Raw genomic sequence first — 17539 nt, 5'->3', positions numbered from 1 at the left:
AAAACGTTTCTGCACAGTGTTAGCCAAGTAAAAACAATTATTATAATCATTACAAAATCTAACTAGAGGCATTTTAGCTCTGCTGCCATGAGTGGGAACCACACATGCAGCACATAGCAACACATCAGGCTTTAGGTGGAAGGGATTAAAAAGAGGAACTCCATATTCAACTTAGGTTGTCTCAGCTTCAGCTTGCTAACACAACTTAGCTTGTAGTTACAATGTTAAGGAAGAATCTACCTTTAATGAGTAATACAAGTTATGACAAATTATCTTGGGATAAAAAAAAAAATAAATAAAAAATAAAGATTGTAAAACTACTTTGTGTTGTGTCATGTGTTTACAATCAAAAACCATTAAAACCATGACAGTATTGTGCACATTTCTTGGCTTAAATGATACCTGAAGTGACATGTGACATGAGATATTCCTGTGTATAAGACTACTTTTTAACCCTTGAAAATCTTCTGAAAAGTTGGGGGTCGTCTTATACGCCGGGTATCATTGATGCCGGGTGATACCCCCTATCCTGTTACCGTCTCTCAGATCTTGCCGCTGAGGACTGTAGTGAAGCGGCGCAGGCGCATATGTGTGAGTTCTGAGAGGCAGAGAGGGAGGTAAATAGGATACAAGGGTGAGCCAGAGGGGTGAAAGAGGCGTATTTTAGGGGCACAGCGCGATCTATTCTTCCATACTGCTCTGATAAACAGGGAGACAGGGAGAGCTGACCAATCCACTTAGGGAGTGTTCACCAATCCAACCAGTCAATTGACTATTTACTGTTATATACTGGGTACCACATACAGTACAGCACCAGTATATGATTTTTTTTTTTAATTTGGTGTACGTTGGAAGAGGGGTAGTCTTATACGGTGAGTATATCACAAACTCTATATTTTAACTGAAAAAGTTGAGGCGTCGTCTTATACGCCGGAATATACGGTAAGACATGTGTATGTACAGTGCCTAGCACACAAATAACTATGCTGTGTTCCTTTTTTTCCCCTTTCTCTGCCTGAAAGAGTTAACTATCAGGTATGTAAGTGGCTGACTCAGTCCTGACTCAGATAGGAAGTGACTACAGTGTGACCCTAATTGATAAGAACTTCCAACTATAAAACACTTTCCTAGCAGAAAATGGCTTCTGAGAGCAAGAAAGAGATAACAAGGGGAATTTCTTATCAGCGAGGGTCACACTGTAGTCACTTCCTATCTGAGTCAGGACTGAGTCAGCCACTTACATACCTGATATTTAACTCTTTCAGGCAGAGAAAGAAAAAAAGGAACACAGCATAGTTATTTGTGTGCTAGTCACTGTACATACACATGTCTATCTCATCATGTCACTTCGGGTATCCTTTAAAGATGGACTTCACGCCCCAAACAGCTCTAGGCTGGAGTGTGTCACCATAATGTTGGGAATTATGATGTGTCCGTCTTTGTTGGTTATTTAATTGCTGTGTGTGCTCCTTGGATCCATCACGATTCTAATGCTTTTTTGATTGTGAAGACATTTTCTAATAAAGTCTATAAGTTCAGAAGACTTTCAGTGTGCTGGTCCTTGTGGACATTATTTCTTTCTCTAACATCCTCCTTAAACAGATACAACAAGGCATGGGAAAGTGCAGTATTTATTTGTACCTAAACTAGTATGGGAGTGCTCACAGGTGTGGTGTCCACAGAGGAATCTGTGCTGGAAAGGGCGTCTTCCAAACACACTGATGGAAGTGAATCTATTGCAGTTTCTTGTGATAAAGGATGTTAGATTTCAGCAACTTTCCCTTACTTCTGGTCAGGGCCGGTACTAAATAGGGCCCTGGGGCAAAAGTAACTTGGGGGGTCCTATCACAGCCCCCCCTCCCCCACAGAAAATTCAATACCCTGGGCCCCCGAGCTGGCTGCCAGGCCCCACCCCATCCCCCCAGTCACACAAGATCATTAGGTGTCCATCAAATGTCCCCAAAAGCATTGGTGGGGTCCCCATTATCACCCTTCTCCTTTACCCTACAAAATGCAGTGTTATCTAATCCAGTCTTATCTAATCCAGGCTGGACACAGGAGGCAACACCATACTCTATGCTCTGAACTTCTCTTCATCATTCCCTGCAGGCATGAATAGGGTCACCATAGCTGGGGAGGAGGGGGAGACACCTTGGGGGGCCCCTACAGGCTCTGGTGCCCTGGGGCTATCACCCTCTTTGCCTCTATGGAAGCACTGGTCCTGCTTCTGGTGCAGGGTATTCACCAATAAGGAGCACAGCTTCCCTGCAGGCTGCACACGTTTGTGCACTCCTTCAGTCCCTCAGTACTCACCCTTCATGTATCCTGCGCCCCTGTGCACTATCCAGTGACGTAAAAGGGAACCTTAACTGAAGGATATGGATTTTTCCTTTTAACTCTCCTGACTCTCCTGCTGATCCTGTGTCTCTAATACGTTTAGCCACAGCCCCTTAACAAGCATGCAGATCAGGTGCTCTGACTGAAGTCAGATGGATTAGCTGCATGCTTGTTTCAGATGTGTGATTCAGCCACTACTGCAGCCAAAGAGATCAGCAGGACTGCCAAGCAACTGGTATTCATTAAACATTAAGAAACATCCATATCCCTCTCAGTTAAGGTTCCCTTTAAGCTCCAGTACCGGTCAGCCACAGGGGACCGTGAGAACTAGTGGGGCAGTACTGGTAGCTGTGCATTAATTGTATCTCCCCTGCCTCTGGGCCCCACGGCTGTAAGAACACTTGTCATATTTCAACATATTCAATACACACCTTCCTGAAGCAACCTTGCAAGACATAATTTTAAAGGATTCTTCCAGGTTGTTTAGATCTCCTTCAAGTATTTGATTTTCACCTTGGAAATTAGGCTCTGAAAAAACTTCAACCTTGAGCAAACCAAAGAAAAATGTGTTATCTAATTTGCTAAATAACCATAATGTATGATAATGTAACTACACTACAAGTAGAACTCCAGCCTTTTTGCTATATTAGTTAAACATCTCTGCCTTGTATTGACTTAGACGGTGTCTCAGTGAGCAGGAATGGAAATATCTTCAATAGGTACTCTGACATTAAAGGATACCTGAAGTGACATGTGACATGATGAGATAGACATGTGTATGTACAGTGTCAAGTACACAAATAACTGTGTTGTGTTCCTGTTTTTCTTTCTCTGCCTGAAAGAGTTAAATATCAGGTATGTAAGTGGCTGACTCAGTCCTGACTCAGACTGGAAGTGACTAGTGTGACCCTCACCGACAAGAAATTCCCCTTTTTTTATCTCTTTCTTGCTCTCAGAAGCCATTTTCTGCTAGGGAAGTGTTTTATAATTGGAATTTCTTATCAGTGAGGGTCACACTGTAGTCACTTCCTGTCTGAGTCAGGACTGAGTCAGCCACTTACATACCTGATATTTAACTCTTTCAGGCAGAGAAAGGAGACAACGGAACACAGCATAGTTATTTGTGTGCTAGGCACTGTACATACATATGTCTGTCTATCTCATGTCACATGTCACTTCGGGTATCCTTTAATAATAACACCAGTATTCTACTGCTACCTGCTTCCAAGTTTTCAAGATTTCTGCCTCAATGATGGGTTCACAGAGAACAGGAAATGAATGAAATATCGCTCCACAGCAACACAGACAACATTTAAAAAATCTGACACATACTTTAATTAGTTGTGAGTCTATTCAAAACGAATTAATGTTGTAGTAAACTGTATCCTGTATGTGTTGTAGTTGGTATAGATTTACCAGCAATGTACAGCATGAGACACTGCTAAATTAGATATACATTTTCTTTTTAAAATTGACTTACGTAGTGCCAATACGGCATATGCCCAGCTAAAAGCTAGTTCACACTGGCTATGGCAATACTGGTTACCAAGCACTGACCACAAAGTTAAAAGCCGCCTGCCAGGTCCCCAGGTCTCCCCCATCTAAGATGTGCTCCCCCACACTGTGCATAGCATTGGCAGAGGAGGGTACACTCATCTGTCCACTGGCGCACTTCTCCTGTGTCCTTTCTTTATTGGTGCTGTGGTGCCTATACCCCTTGTCATGTACGTTACATGACCACGTACATGCGGTCGGGACACATGCATCCCAACCGTGATAGAGAAAAGACATAGGAGGAGCACATTGGCACATAGGTGAGAGTATGCTCTGCTGGCAACACTCTACTTGGCCCGGGGGAGCAAATTTTAAAACGGGGGAAACCAGCTGGGGGTCCATTAGTCATCCTGAAATCAAACGTTGCTAGTGCTGCGCATAGGACTGCCCCCTTTCCTGCAAGATCTTTTTGCCCTGCATGATCAATATTTCTGATCCATTATGACCAGAAATCAATCAAAATTATGCTCGGGCAGCCATCTCATTATGATCAAATCTGCTGGAGAAAAAGTGTATTGGCACATTACAAAATAACCAAAAACAATATACAGTAGCTCTGACCCTTGCGAAGAAGACAAACATTAAGCAGTATTTTGGTGTTTTATGAACAGTTGGGTCTTCTTAAAATGATCACACTGTCATGCAAGCAATCACACACAGCTGAGACCAGTGATCATTAGGGATGGTCAGTGAGATCCAACTACTTTAATTCTTGAGTTAAATGTTTATGCAAATGTATGCAACTTGAAAGTAGACCCTTCTCAGCTCCATTTGTTTGGTCCATTTTCAACCTGCATAAAAAAAATAATCTGCATATTTTTGCAACAACTCTGAATTATTTATATCTCATTGACCAGCCTTTGTGATCATGCATAGTTAGTACTTCACCAAAACTTTGTAGTTGGGTAAACATACTAGTAAGTTTTGACAACAGTAGCAGATAAAACAAGTTTTTTTCATGAGCATGAAAAAGGTCTTCCTTACCTTAAAAGGTACTCCTGGGCTTTCAACAGGATCCTAAATGAAAATAAAAAGCATTACAAGCTTTTATCTGGGAGCCAGGGATATTGATAATAACCATTGTGTTATAAAAAGTAATCCCATGTTGTAGAAAAAAAAGATCTGTAATGCTGGGCATTCACGGCTCGATTTTGCCGCCCAATCGATTCTCCGCTCAATTCCGCAGGTGATTCTCTTATCTTCCGCTCGTTTTCCTTATCTTTTTGCATTGTGCTCAATGCAGAATTGAGCGGTGAAACGATCGGGCGGGAGATCGGACGTGTCGGAAATGATCTATTGAGCCATCTAAATGGCTCGGAATCGAGCTGTGTATTCTCAGCATTAGGCCCAGTGCACACCAACAAGTGCTAGCGTAATCGCAAACACTCAGCGCGCCGCTTTCCGAAGTGTTTTTTCAGAGCGATTCTAGGCATGTGCAGAGCGATTTTCTATACATGCCAAGCTTTTTTTTGAGCGTTTTGGTGTAGCATTTTTTATTATAGTAGAGCTGTAACTGAACAGCTTCTGTAACAAAAACGCGTAGAAAATTACTCTGATCTAGTGCTTTTCAGAGCGATTTTCCACTTTCTTATACTTAACATTTAGGCGGATTTGCCTCAGAAATCAGCAAAAATGCTGCAGGACCCGAGTTTGCGTTTGGGGAAAAAAACAAATCACTCTGGTGTGATCCATCCCATTCAAATACATTAGCCAAGCCCTTTTTTTAAAGCACAAGCGGTTTTAACTCTTGGTGTGCACCAGCCCTCAGACTGAGGCTGCACAGGCTGTTTTGCAGTTCAATCTTACTTACAAATATCCTGGCTTACTGAACAGGAAGAGCTAATATTCAAACCCTGGTCTCCTATGTCAGAGGTGGTGCCCCTAACCAGTACACTTTTCCACACCTGCGCTAATCCAGGGACTGGCAGCAAACCCTGGTACTCAAGTCTCCTAGTTTTTATTACAAAACAAATATGCTTATGTTTTGTATGCAAATAAAACAAAAAGTTTGCCATTATTTTTTATATTATACTGAGCCAAACAGTAATTTCATGCTGTCCAATAAATATGTCATAAATGAACTTCCTACAGTGTCCAGATTAACTTTAAACTATATTGTAGATCTGTAGATGAATCAGCATTAAAACCTGAATTACACCTATCACCATGACAATGTGGCAGTATGCACATGTGCAGTGACATGGTCCTAGACTTACCTGAACAATAGGCTGTACAGAGGAGATCTTAGGACTTCTAGCTCCCCAGTCACCAAATGTAGAATATGTTCCTTTCTCCAATATGTACTGCTCTCCAGTAAAGTCAGGACATTCATAGGCTACCCACCTGATAAAAAAAGATGACAAAATTAACAACCAATGCAGCAGTCTTATTACAAAATTAGGCCGATTCTACAACACAAACTGTCACTGAGGTGAAAGGTGCTGCAAGCCAGTGCATTACAGATGTCATATCATCACTGTGCAGTGCACGGTCACTGGTTTCCATGGAAAACTGCAATTAACACATTACCTTACATAAGCCTGCAAATATGGAAATGCATAAACAATGTAGTGGGCTTAAAGGGAAGCAGAGATGACTGAAAGGAAAAAAAGTTATACATACCTGGGGCTTCCTCCAGCCCCATCTGCCTGGATTGCTCCCACGACGCCGTCCTCCCCGCAGCTACGAGAACCAGGTCCCGTCACTGACGTCATCGGAGCCCCACGCCCCATATTCGCTATTAGTAACCCTGATATAAGCTGTGTAATAAACCCAAATGGCAGAGTGTAAGTGTGTGTGTGTGTTTTTAGTTAGCTAAAATTCAGGTAAAACACCACAATGGGCATCTACAAAAAACACCAGTGGAGGTGTCAAATGATCCAACAAATTTGGACTTAATTGGATAACAGTTGTGTGCTGGTAAGTGGATAGAATGTGCATCCCACCCCTGGGTTAAATTTGGGGGATTTTGAAAGGTCTGCTCTTTAGTGGTTGTGTCCTTGCTTCTGCATGGAGCATACAAAGCAAGTTCTTGTTTTTATGATTTTCACTGTGTTTATTAAAACAAGAGTCTTCACTACAGATAGCTGTATAAAACAGCAATTACACAACTGCTAATTCACTAGCCTTACTGCAACCCCCATTATGTTCCAGTATGACCCAGTGAGAGCAGCAATCTTCTAGCAAACAATTATGTCTGCTGGATCACCACTGGAGATGCTTGGATGTCTCTGGAGATTCCTCAGCAAATCAGGCTTCACTGTTATTTTTGAAAACTGCAAACAGATGTTTTTTATAGGAGAAATAGAAACACAATTTCAACATTGTCTTAGATTTTTTTCCCAGAACTATAAATAGACATGAAAATGTTTATTTTTAAAATTTTCTTTTAAGGGAAGTCATGAGTCCAATAACCATGCAATTTTATGCAAATACATAAAACTATTACAAAGGTAAGTGCAAAATGGCAACAATTGTCTCTGTGATATAAAATAATTCTGGTGATGACACCTCAATACGCATATAAAAAAATGCTGAAAATGCCGAAAGTTAGTTATAAAATCTTCTAAAAAAAGCTAGGTGCTTCACTTTTGCACACTCTAACATGGTGATGTAATTGTATAGCCATAAATTCTGTATTGAGTACTACAATGGATGGCCACTAGGAGGCATTTTCACATTTTTCACTAACCATCAGCAAGATTTGGGGTCCACCAAGCAAGTCCCTTTTATCCTGTTTTTGTTTGAGTCTTTCTTTCTACCTCTATATCTTATTGTCACTTTAGTTCTCATCCTACCTATAGAATTAAAAACACAGTTCATTATTGTATCTATAAATATTGTATTGTACAGTGAGCAGTGTTATTTTGGACAGTGTCTCCATGCTGAGATGCCTGTGAAGAAGCAGGTCAGTCTAGCAGGGCCTACAATTGCAGTTCAGAGGACAGGAAACAATCTGAGTGATTATTATTACTATACAATACATCTTATTAATTGTAAAGTCCTCAGGCAGTGATTTGCACTGACACAGGGTTAGCATAATACATTGCACGCTAAAATGAAACCTTCAACCATACACAACCTTACGGCTCTTGTGAACTTAAAAGCATAGTCAGGGCAGGGTTTGTAGTTGCTCAATGCCAGAGGAACATATAAAATACTCAGGAAATTGGCAAAGTGATTAATGCTGAGACATCTACTGACAAATGTACTATCACATTAGGTGTGACTCATTGCTGTGTGCCAAAATGTCACGTGAATGCCAGAGGCCATCTGAGGAGCTTTTCCAATTCAAATCATTTGCTGTGGTTTGGACTATTCAAATTGGTCTCTGATGCAAGATGCTTGAATGGGCGCCGACAGGAGAGGTTAAACAACATAAGCATACGCATATTAATCTACACATCCTCTGATAATCTATTTATAAAATGTACAGTAAAAATTATATCCAGAAAAGAAGATAAAGTACTTTTATTATTTTGCCTTGCTGCTGAATGGATTGTTGAAGAGACACTTTATGCTGGATAGTGTACTGGTTAAGGGCTCCGCCTCTGATAAAGGAGACCAGACCAGGCTCTTCCTGTTTAGTAAGCCAGCACCTATTCAGTAAGGAGACCTTGGGCAAGACTCCCTGCACTGCTACTGCCTACTGAGTGCCCATTAGTGGCTGCAGCTCTGGCTCTTTGAGTCCACTAATGTGAAAGATGGCCAAAAACCTTTTGGCTTCCAAGATATTTCAAATGGAACACAAGCCTCTATAATGTCCTGAACTTTATTTTGCACTAAAGCATATTACACTGATGTGATAGAAGTTGTAAATTGCATGTATGGACTTCAAGTCCAATTATGGTATATGGATCACCAGTTTGATTCCCCACAGCTTGCATGTGTTCTCTGGCCCCAGCACTGCCATTTGTAGTATAGCCATGGTTCCATGAAGGTCATGTGACACACAGAGATCTCTCCAGCTGCAGCTGCTGCTAATGGGATCTTAATGACATTTCCGTAAGCTGTAACAACAGCAGTGATTTCACAGTGAAGAACAAACGTATTCACGATACTAAGGACCAGAAAGAACTCTCACATTGAAGCAGGTGTGTGAGGAAAAGCCTGCTCAAGCTCATCTGATATGGTAAGGAGATATCTAAGGTCTACACACAGCTAGCCCATTCAGGTGCTTTATTCAGGTTTAGCACAAAGATGAATAGTGACATTAAGATTCCAAAACTGTACACAGCCCTGGCATGTACACATGGGCATAAGCAGCAGGAGGCACAAGACATTTTGGAATGCTCTGGCCATGTGCCATCCATATGCTGACTTTCAATAAAAGAACTTAAGAAGCAACCTGAAAGTGGAGATTTGTCATTACTAAAGCAGCAACGTTTTGTTCTGTAGACTTGTATTGTAGAAGGTCACAATCTGCTGTTACAGCATTCTCATTTCAGCTACAATACAAGCCTATTAAAAGCAAAGTCACCACCCAACTCTCTAGAGAAGAAACCGTGCTGGATGAAGCAGGTAAACCTTGGAGTAAATGGACAGGAGGAAATGGTTGGCACTGTTGAGAAATGCTTTAATCAGGTCTTGGTGCAAGTGGTGACAAACTGCATAATTGGCAAATAAAAGTCACATACCATGCGGGTGCAGAGCAAGCAGTTGGGTGTAGGGGGATGGATGAAAGCCTGGCGGTCATTTCGCGAGGATTCTCGTCTACAGAGGCTATAGCATTACAATGAAAAAATAAATCTGCACAGCTAAAATCTTGCCCCTTTATTTAAATTTTCAAATCTCAAAAGAAAGCAAAAACCATAGCTGACAAGTAGCGGCCAAAATTAAGAACCAGTGTGGTCTGAATCTTGTCAGTCAGGATTTTTGCTATCTGTTGAGATTTTAAGATTTAAAGTATACTTCGAGGCAAAGCTACCCAAGGTTAACACAGAGAATGTTCATGTTAGATACCGTACATATACCTCTATGGGTTGTCCTCATCCCTCCCTCATCCATCTGTAATCACTCCTTCAAAAATATCAGGCAGGAAAATGGAGGCGTGCCACGATGTTCCCTTCTATCACCCTCCCTTAAAAAGTATTCATACATACCTGGGGCTCGGTCCAGACCCCTGTTGACCATTTTCTCACTCATCCTCCCGGGCTGCCTTGATCCTCTGCTGTTGTTCCCTGTAAATCTGTCAGCAGCTGCCAGTCGGCATATATGCATCCTGGCCACGTGCATGCCCCCATTGCTGGGAACATTCAGGAGCAGAACGCTCCCAGCTGCTTCATGTATGTGCAGTATGTGCTGACTGGCTGCAACTCACAGATTTACGAGGACAGACCAGAGCCGGGACAAGGTCCTCCAGCACCCAAGGCTGAGACACCAAAGTGCGCCCCTCCATCCCAGCCGTCACACACTGATTGCTCTTAGACTAAGAGGCACCCCAGGGCCCCCAACACCTTAACCTATAGTTATCTGGCTTGTAGTCCCTTCCATGTATCTCCTTTTCTTATTTCTTTCTGCTTCATACACAATTAGGAATGACAGCTGAATGAATTGTGCGCCCCTACCTACACTGCGCCCTGAGGCTGGAGCCTCTCCAGCCTATGCCTCGGCCCGGCCCTGGGACAGACAGCCGAGGACTGAAGCAGACAAGAAAGACAGTGACTGAGCGAAGGGCTTGAAGGGGCCTTGAGGAAGCCCCAGGTCTGTATGAATACTTTTTTTTCATCTCAGGTACACTTTAAGTGGTGTAAATGAGGTGGTTAGAAGAGGGAATGGGAGGGTGATATAAGAGAATATTGTGGAGTGATTACAGGGACCGGAGAAGATAAACAACACACAAAGGTATGTAGATCCAGCATGAACAAACCTTTGACCTTACCCTAGGTACCTTTACCTCAGATTAGGTATACTTAAAGGACTTCCGAGGCCAAAATTAATAAAATCACACTATACCTTTTTTTTTTTTGCAGAATCCACGGAGGACGTCCTGCCTGTCCTCCGCTCCGTTCCGCCATCAATGCAGGTCTTATCATTCCCCTACGGCTCGGCCCGACCCCACCGAACGGGTCGCATGGATGCCACCTCTAATATGGCCGCTGCCTTGCTCCGCGGCTGCGCAGTACGCTTTGTCGCTAGCGCGACTGCGCAGCCTGTGTGCGCCCGCCCGACGTACGCTTGGGGAGCATGCCGGGACCTAGTACGCGGCGGGAGGCGGGCAATAGGCTGCGCAGTCGCGCTAGCGACAAAGCGTACTGCGCAGCCACGGAGCAAGGCGGCGGCCATATTAGAGGTGGCATCCATGCGACCCGTTCGGTGGGGTCGGGCCGAGCCGTAGGGGAATGATAAGACCTGCATTGATGGCGGAACGGAGCGGAGGACGGGCAGGACATCCTCCGTGGATTCTGCAAAAAAAAAGGTATAGTGTGATTTTATTAATTTTGGCCTCGGAAGTCCTTTAAGATAAAGCAGCAAGATTTTAGACATAAAGATTTCTACTTTTTCCACAATGCAAGGCTATCCCGCCAAAAAAATTGGCCCTGATGTGATACATTAAATAACAAGTTTAATGGATAGCATTATCAGCCACTGCAGCTGGAGTTCTGTAGCAGCTTCACATCTCTTTCTCATCTCTTAGCTATACTAATAGACACAGTGTTTACAAAAAGTAAATGAATGCACCAATCCGTGACTGCAAATAAAATATTCAGAAAAGGCAATCTAGATACATGATACACCACAAACAAAGTAATGATCATCGTACTTACACTCCACTTAATACATTGATAGACTGTATCTTTGCTCCAAAACCGGTTTCATCCATGTTTGCTATAATTCCCAGAACATTGATATTTGCTGCTTTTTCATCGAAGTCTTTTTCATTGTACATTACTAGATGCGGAGTTGAAAGATCCTGGAAGGTAAAATAGGAGTAGTATTTCAGCATGTTACTACATTGTAAATGGCTTATTTAATAAGGAGATGTGACAAAAAATAGATCTAAAAAGTAACCCGACATTGTTTACTATACTGCAAATGCTTGTTTGTCAGGGCTGGCAGCATTCTGCACATTATTAGTCATTGTATTTATAAAGCGCCAACATATTACGCAGCGCTGGATAAAGCACATTTCGTTTTGATGCGGACATTCAACTTTATGTTTTTACAGTATACGTGTACTTCTAGTTAAATGTGCTTAAAGCAGGACTATGTTCAATATTCCCCCTTCGCCTCAACAGATTAGCAAAACTACTATGCTAGGTAGACAATGCAATTTTCTGATAGATTTACTGTCAGATCGATTATTTCCAACACTAGTAGACCTAAGCCAGTTTAAAAACGGGCTTTAGGTCTGTGTTTAAACCACTCCCCTCACTGCCGCCACTGCCGCACATTCACCACGCATGTGCGCGCTGCACGCTTGACCACCTGTCTGTCCTGCACCCGTCCAACGGCTGTCCCTGCGGCACATGCGCAGTAGCACGCAGGGACACACACACGGACATGGGACGCAGAGACAGTAGGGTTTTATCATAGAGGATGTCCGATCTGATTTCTGATCGATTTTCCATAGAAGTGAATGGAAAATTGATTGGAAATGCGATCGGAAATCATATTGGACATGCTGGAAATAATTGGTCGGACAGTAAATCTGTCAGAAAATTGCATCGTATGTACCTAGCATAAAATTTAACTGAAAAACCAAACAAACAAAAAATACCTGAAAGCGTTAATGAGTTTACTTTTGTCACACCTGCCAGGAGATTGCTGTTTTATCCCCGACTGCCAGAGGTAAGGCTCGGTTCCCTCTTGCACCGGATCACGTGCGGCCAGCGGGAGTGGACAGTGTAGTGTCTGCTCCAATGGTCTGCTGTGGTAGATGCGTTACCTCTAAAGGCTATATGGGGAACGCATCTGCCTGCCCGGGATTAAAAAGGACTGCACAGAAGTGCGGCCCACTTACAGTAATGGATCCATTGCAAGCTGACAAGTGTGAATGGCTCCTATAAATAAAATAGGAGCCATTCACTATCAGTTTTGCAATGAGCAAAGAACGGACAAAAAAACACCTATTCTCAGCTCAAGTTGAGGGTCTATTTTAAACTGACAGAAATTCAGAAAAATAGCAATGTAGTGGTTACAGTGAACTGCATATTACTTTATGATGCATGATGGTTGATTTTGTACTGACTGAGATGGTAGGGAGGAAGAGACGACAGGGAGGTTGGGGTAAGATATTATATAGTCAGCTGATGTCCCATTGCTGACGCGGACATTAAAAGTACTTGGTCAGGGGCCCAGAATCTTGCCACTTTTTTTCACCACTGACAGTAACTGCTATAAACTGCAGTCTTCTCAGAGAGATTCAGACTATACTTTAGGTTGCATCATTCCACTGTTCAGACTGCAGGGGGAAACAGCAGCAGCTTCACCCACTGAGCCTGAATCTCACTGCTTTAACAGTTGTTAATTGACTCATTTATTACTACTGTCCTACTGAACCGATGATCAAAACACAGTGGGCCTGATTCACTAACCGGTGCTAACTCAGTTAGCACATCTTAAAGGGAAGGTTCAAGCAAAATTAAAAAAATAGTTTCACTTACCTGGGGCTTCTACCAGCCCCATGCAGCCATCCTGTGCCCTCATAGTCACTCACTGCTGCTCCAGTCCCCCGCTGTCAGCTTGCCGACCTCGGAGGTCGGCGGGACGCATTGCGTACATTTCTACGCATTCCCGCTAGTGCAGGAACATTAACACATACATTTTTACGCGTTACTGGTTCAATGCGTACATTTTTACGCTTAAAACCAGTAATACGTAAAAATGTATGTGTTAATGTTCCTGCACTAGCGGGAATGCGTAAAAATGTATGCAATGTGTCCCGCCGACCTCCGAGGTCGGCAAGCTGCCAGCGGGGGACTGGAGCAGCAGTGAGTGACTATGAGGGCACAGGATGGCTGCATGGGGCTGGTAGAAGCCCCAGGTAAGTGAAACTAATGTTTTTATTTTGCTTGGACATTCCCTTTAACCTCCCTGGCGGTATATTAAAAACCGCCAGGGGGCAGCGCTGCCGTTTTTTTGCTTTTTTTTTTAAAATCATGTAGCGAGCCTAGGGCTCGCTACATGATAGCCGCATTCCCCCAGCCCCTCCGATCGCCTCCGGCGATAGGCGATCAGGAAATCCCGTTCAAAGAACGGGATTTCCTGGAGGGCTTCCCCCGTCGCCATGGCGACGGGGCGGGATGACGTCACAGACGTCTAAGGGAGTCCCGATCTACCCCTTAGGCCCGGTTCACATTAGCGGTGGCCATCCGGAATCGCCGTGCCGGAGCCGGACCGCTTGCAGAACGGACGGAACGGACGCACGGCATAGCAATGAAAGCCTATGCGTCCGTTCACATGCGTCCGTTCTGCCGGAGCCGGACCGGATCCGGACTCCGTTCCAACATGCGCTATTTTTTGGTCCGGCTCCTCCGGCAGCCGTATCCGGGGCGGAGCCGGACTGCACCATCCGGCCAATACAAAGCAATGAGAGCCGGAGAGCGCACAACACACTGGCTACAAAAACCGGACGTTCTACCCCACTTCCTATGCATTTTGGATGGGGACCACAGCGTTCAAAGAGTGGGGCAGCAGCGATTTCATGCTGGAGCTCTTTTTGGCAGCAACATGTCTGATATGTCTGACAAGGAGGCGAACAACAGGAAGGAGAGAATTCCCAGGTTTACGAGTAAAAAATGCCTGGATCCATGGTCCCAACTGCAGTCTCTGTATCCACGGATGGTCTCCACACGTCCACCTGTCTCCAACAATGACCCCAGACCCTTCTGCTGACCTCCCAGACCCCAGGTATTTACAGGATGTGTATCTCCTTAAGAAACCGGATCCGGACCGCAACCGTGTTCACACCGCACGGAAACCGGATGCAAACGGACCGGATCCGGATAGGAACCGTACGGATCAGGTCCGGTCCGGATACGGTGCGGTCCGGACATCCGGTGCGGTTTTTACTAAACCGCAAGTGTGAACGGGGCCTAAGCGCTGCCTGGTGCTGATAGGCCAGGCAACGCAGGGGTCGGGGGGGGGGGGGGGGGCTCTACGGTGGCGCGGATAGCGGCGATCGAGCGCGGGGCGGCGGCGATCGGTGTGCTGGCACAGCTAGCAAAGTGCTAGCTGCGTCCAGCAAAAAAAAAATTACGCAAATTGGCCCAGCAGGGCCTGAGAAAACCTCCTGTGCGGCTTACCCCGAACGTTACCGCCAAGGAGGTTAAGGCTTTGGGCTTGCTAACTAGGGTGCTAAGTAGTTAGCACGCACAAAGCTTCAACAGATTGTGCGCAAAGTTTTGCGCAAAACTTTGCGAGCGCAAAGATTAGCACTGCATAATGTCAGACTCGGTGCCCCCCAAACGGCGCATTGGGTGTGCCCTAAACCAGTGTTTCTCAACATTTTATTGGTATGTACCCCTTTAAAACCCTGTACTCACCAAGTACCCCCTAGCATGGTAAACATTATCACACGTACACCTTGACAAATATATATTTAATCGTAGTACATTATAATTGGTTCTAAACCATTTCCAAGCATTTACAATTGCTTTTAATTAGCTAAAATACTAATTTGGTGCTGTTTAAATAAGATTTATCATTTTTCTAAAACCCTAAATTTGTTATTTTTGTTTAAGTATATCAAGCCCGAGTACCCCCTAGAACCCTCAGAAGTACCCCCTGGGGTACGCGTACCACACGTTGAGAACCTATGCCCTAAACGACGCATCGGTGCGACGTTTAGGACGCACCCAATGCGCCATTTCGGGGGGCATCGGGTGCGGCGTTTCGCGTGCACCGCTAATCTTTGGGCGCGCAAAAATTTGCGCACACCATTTTGCGCGCACAGCTACTTAGCGCTTAAAAATCCGCTCAGCACTGCGGTGCTAACACTTAGCACCGGTTAGTGAATCAAGCCCAGTACAGGATAATGAAAACTCAATTTTTTAATGTTTGTATTTTAAGCCAAAGTTAAAAGCAAACATGCAGTACTCATTTAACTTTCTTTAAACACACTCAAACCCCTTTCACACAGGCGTCAGAACTGCGCATTGGTGACGCAGTTCAGCCTCCTTTCTGCCGCCCGCCAGTGCAGTTCGGGTGCAATTTAAATGCAGCCAAATAGCAGCGGATGTAATACCACGCGTGTCAATCGATTACACGCGGTGGCATTACTGGGTGGCGGAGGAACACAACATGTGGAGTCTGAGCGTGGCTGTGGCAGCGCTTAGATCTCACTCCATGTGGGGGGGTCGCCTGTACAGCGCAGGTACCAGGTGATAACAAGTGCCTGGCCAGTGCAGGAGAGCAGTTGACATTTGTCAGCTGCCCGTGTGAAAGAGCTCTAAATGTGGGATGAAACTCAAATTTCATCTCAAGCCTAGGTTAATTTCAATGTATTAAACACAACATACAACGAATGAGAAAAAAACATATTATTGGTTTCCAAGTTACTGGATAGGGATAATAATTGAAATTTCTAGTTCACTTACAAACTAAATTGCCAGTCACACTTATCAGATTGTGTTAAAGCTTACAGAGATATGTAAACAATACAGAAAAGCTGCTGCTGTATTCAGAGGGAGGCCGAAAACCTTTTCTGCTTTGTTTGAACAGCAATTAGTTAAAAACAAGATAATTACAAGAGAATCTGAAATGTTGTCAATTACCTTCAGGGCCTGTTTCCACTATCGCGAATTTGCATGCGTTTTACGCATGCAAATTCAGATAGCCAATACAAGTGGATGGGACTGTTTTCACTTGTCAGGATTCCTTTGCGTTTTTCTGTGCAGAAAAAAATCTGCACGGCAGAGCCATCAGAATTTGCATACTGCTATGCGAATTGCATACAATGTATTTAATAGGGAATTTGCATGCGGTATCGTTGGCTGCGGTAGTGCGTGTGGACGCACCTTAAGGGGTAATGTTCCTCTTTGGAGTTAAGGTACATACACACATCTGATTTTCACAAGCGACCAGTCATTTGGACGTCAAATCGGGAGTGTGTACAGTCTGTCGTTCAGCTGATAAGACTGGACTTGAGCGATCTTATCAGCTGAACGACAGACTGTACACATGCCCGATTTGACGTCCGAACGACCGGTCGTTTGGACGTCCAAACGACGGGTCATTTGCGAAAATCAGACGTGTGTACGAGCCTTTAACATACTATGTCATGAAAAGGTCTCTCTTCCAATTTTCAAAACTGCTGCCCTCCATTATTTTCTCAACAAAAAGCAAAGCAAGGCTTTGCATTTTACTGCAGTGCTTTTGGATGGCTAACCCAACTTAGTGCTCACTTATGGTGAAATGGAAAAATATTGTGCACCATTTGCTTTCTTCCCAAGCTGCCTCCTTTCGCTGGGCATTAACAGATTTATCTCTGAAGCAAAAGCTGCTGAAGATTTCTGTTACACCTTCTGAAAGTCCCCAGAACTATCTGCACATATTCAGTCATACCCCAGACACTCACGTGCATTCCTTAGTATTTTAGTCTAACATCTTGCCACATAGAATTGAATTAGAGATCACAGAGTTACAGATTTGTCTCACAGCAAAATACTGTGTCGACCGAGGACACAGGAAGCTGAAACATCCTGCA

At 44.0% G+C, this 17539-nt stretch overlaps 1 protein-coding gene across 1 annotated transcript in view; it reads right to left on the bottom strand.

The window, feature by feature from the left end:
- Positions 1-17539, bottom strand: part of CRYBG1 (crystallin beta-gamma domain containing 1) — a 341387-nt gene that overhangs the window by 15950 nt on the left and 307898 nt on the right. Inside the window, 4 exon segments of the mRNA XM_068233359.1 lie at positions 2769-2881; positions 4876-4908; positions 6108-6234; positions 11658-11803. Of these exon segments, the coding sequence (XP_068089460.1) occupies positions 2769-2881; positions 4876-4908; positions 6108-6234; positions 11658-11803 (419 nt within the window).

The sequence above is a fragment of the Hyperolius riggenbachi genome, chromosome 4, assembly GCF_040937935.1.
Source record: "Hyperolius riggenbachi isolate aHypRig1 chromosome 4, aHypRig1.pri, whole genome shotgun sequence".
NCBI lineage: Eukaryota > Metazoa > Chordata > Amphibia > Anura > Hyperoliidae > Hyperolius > Hyperolius riggenbachi.
Note: the sequence above shows the minus strand (reverse complement) of the source record. Positions and strands in the feature narration are given on the sequence as shown.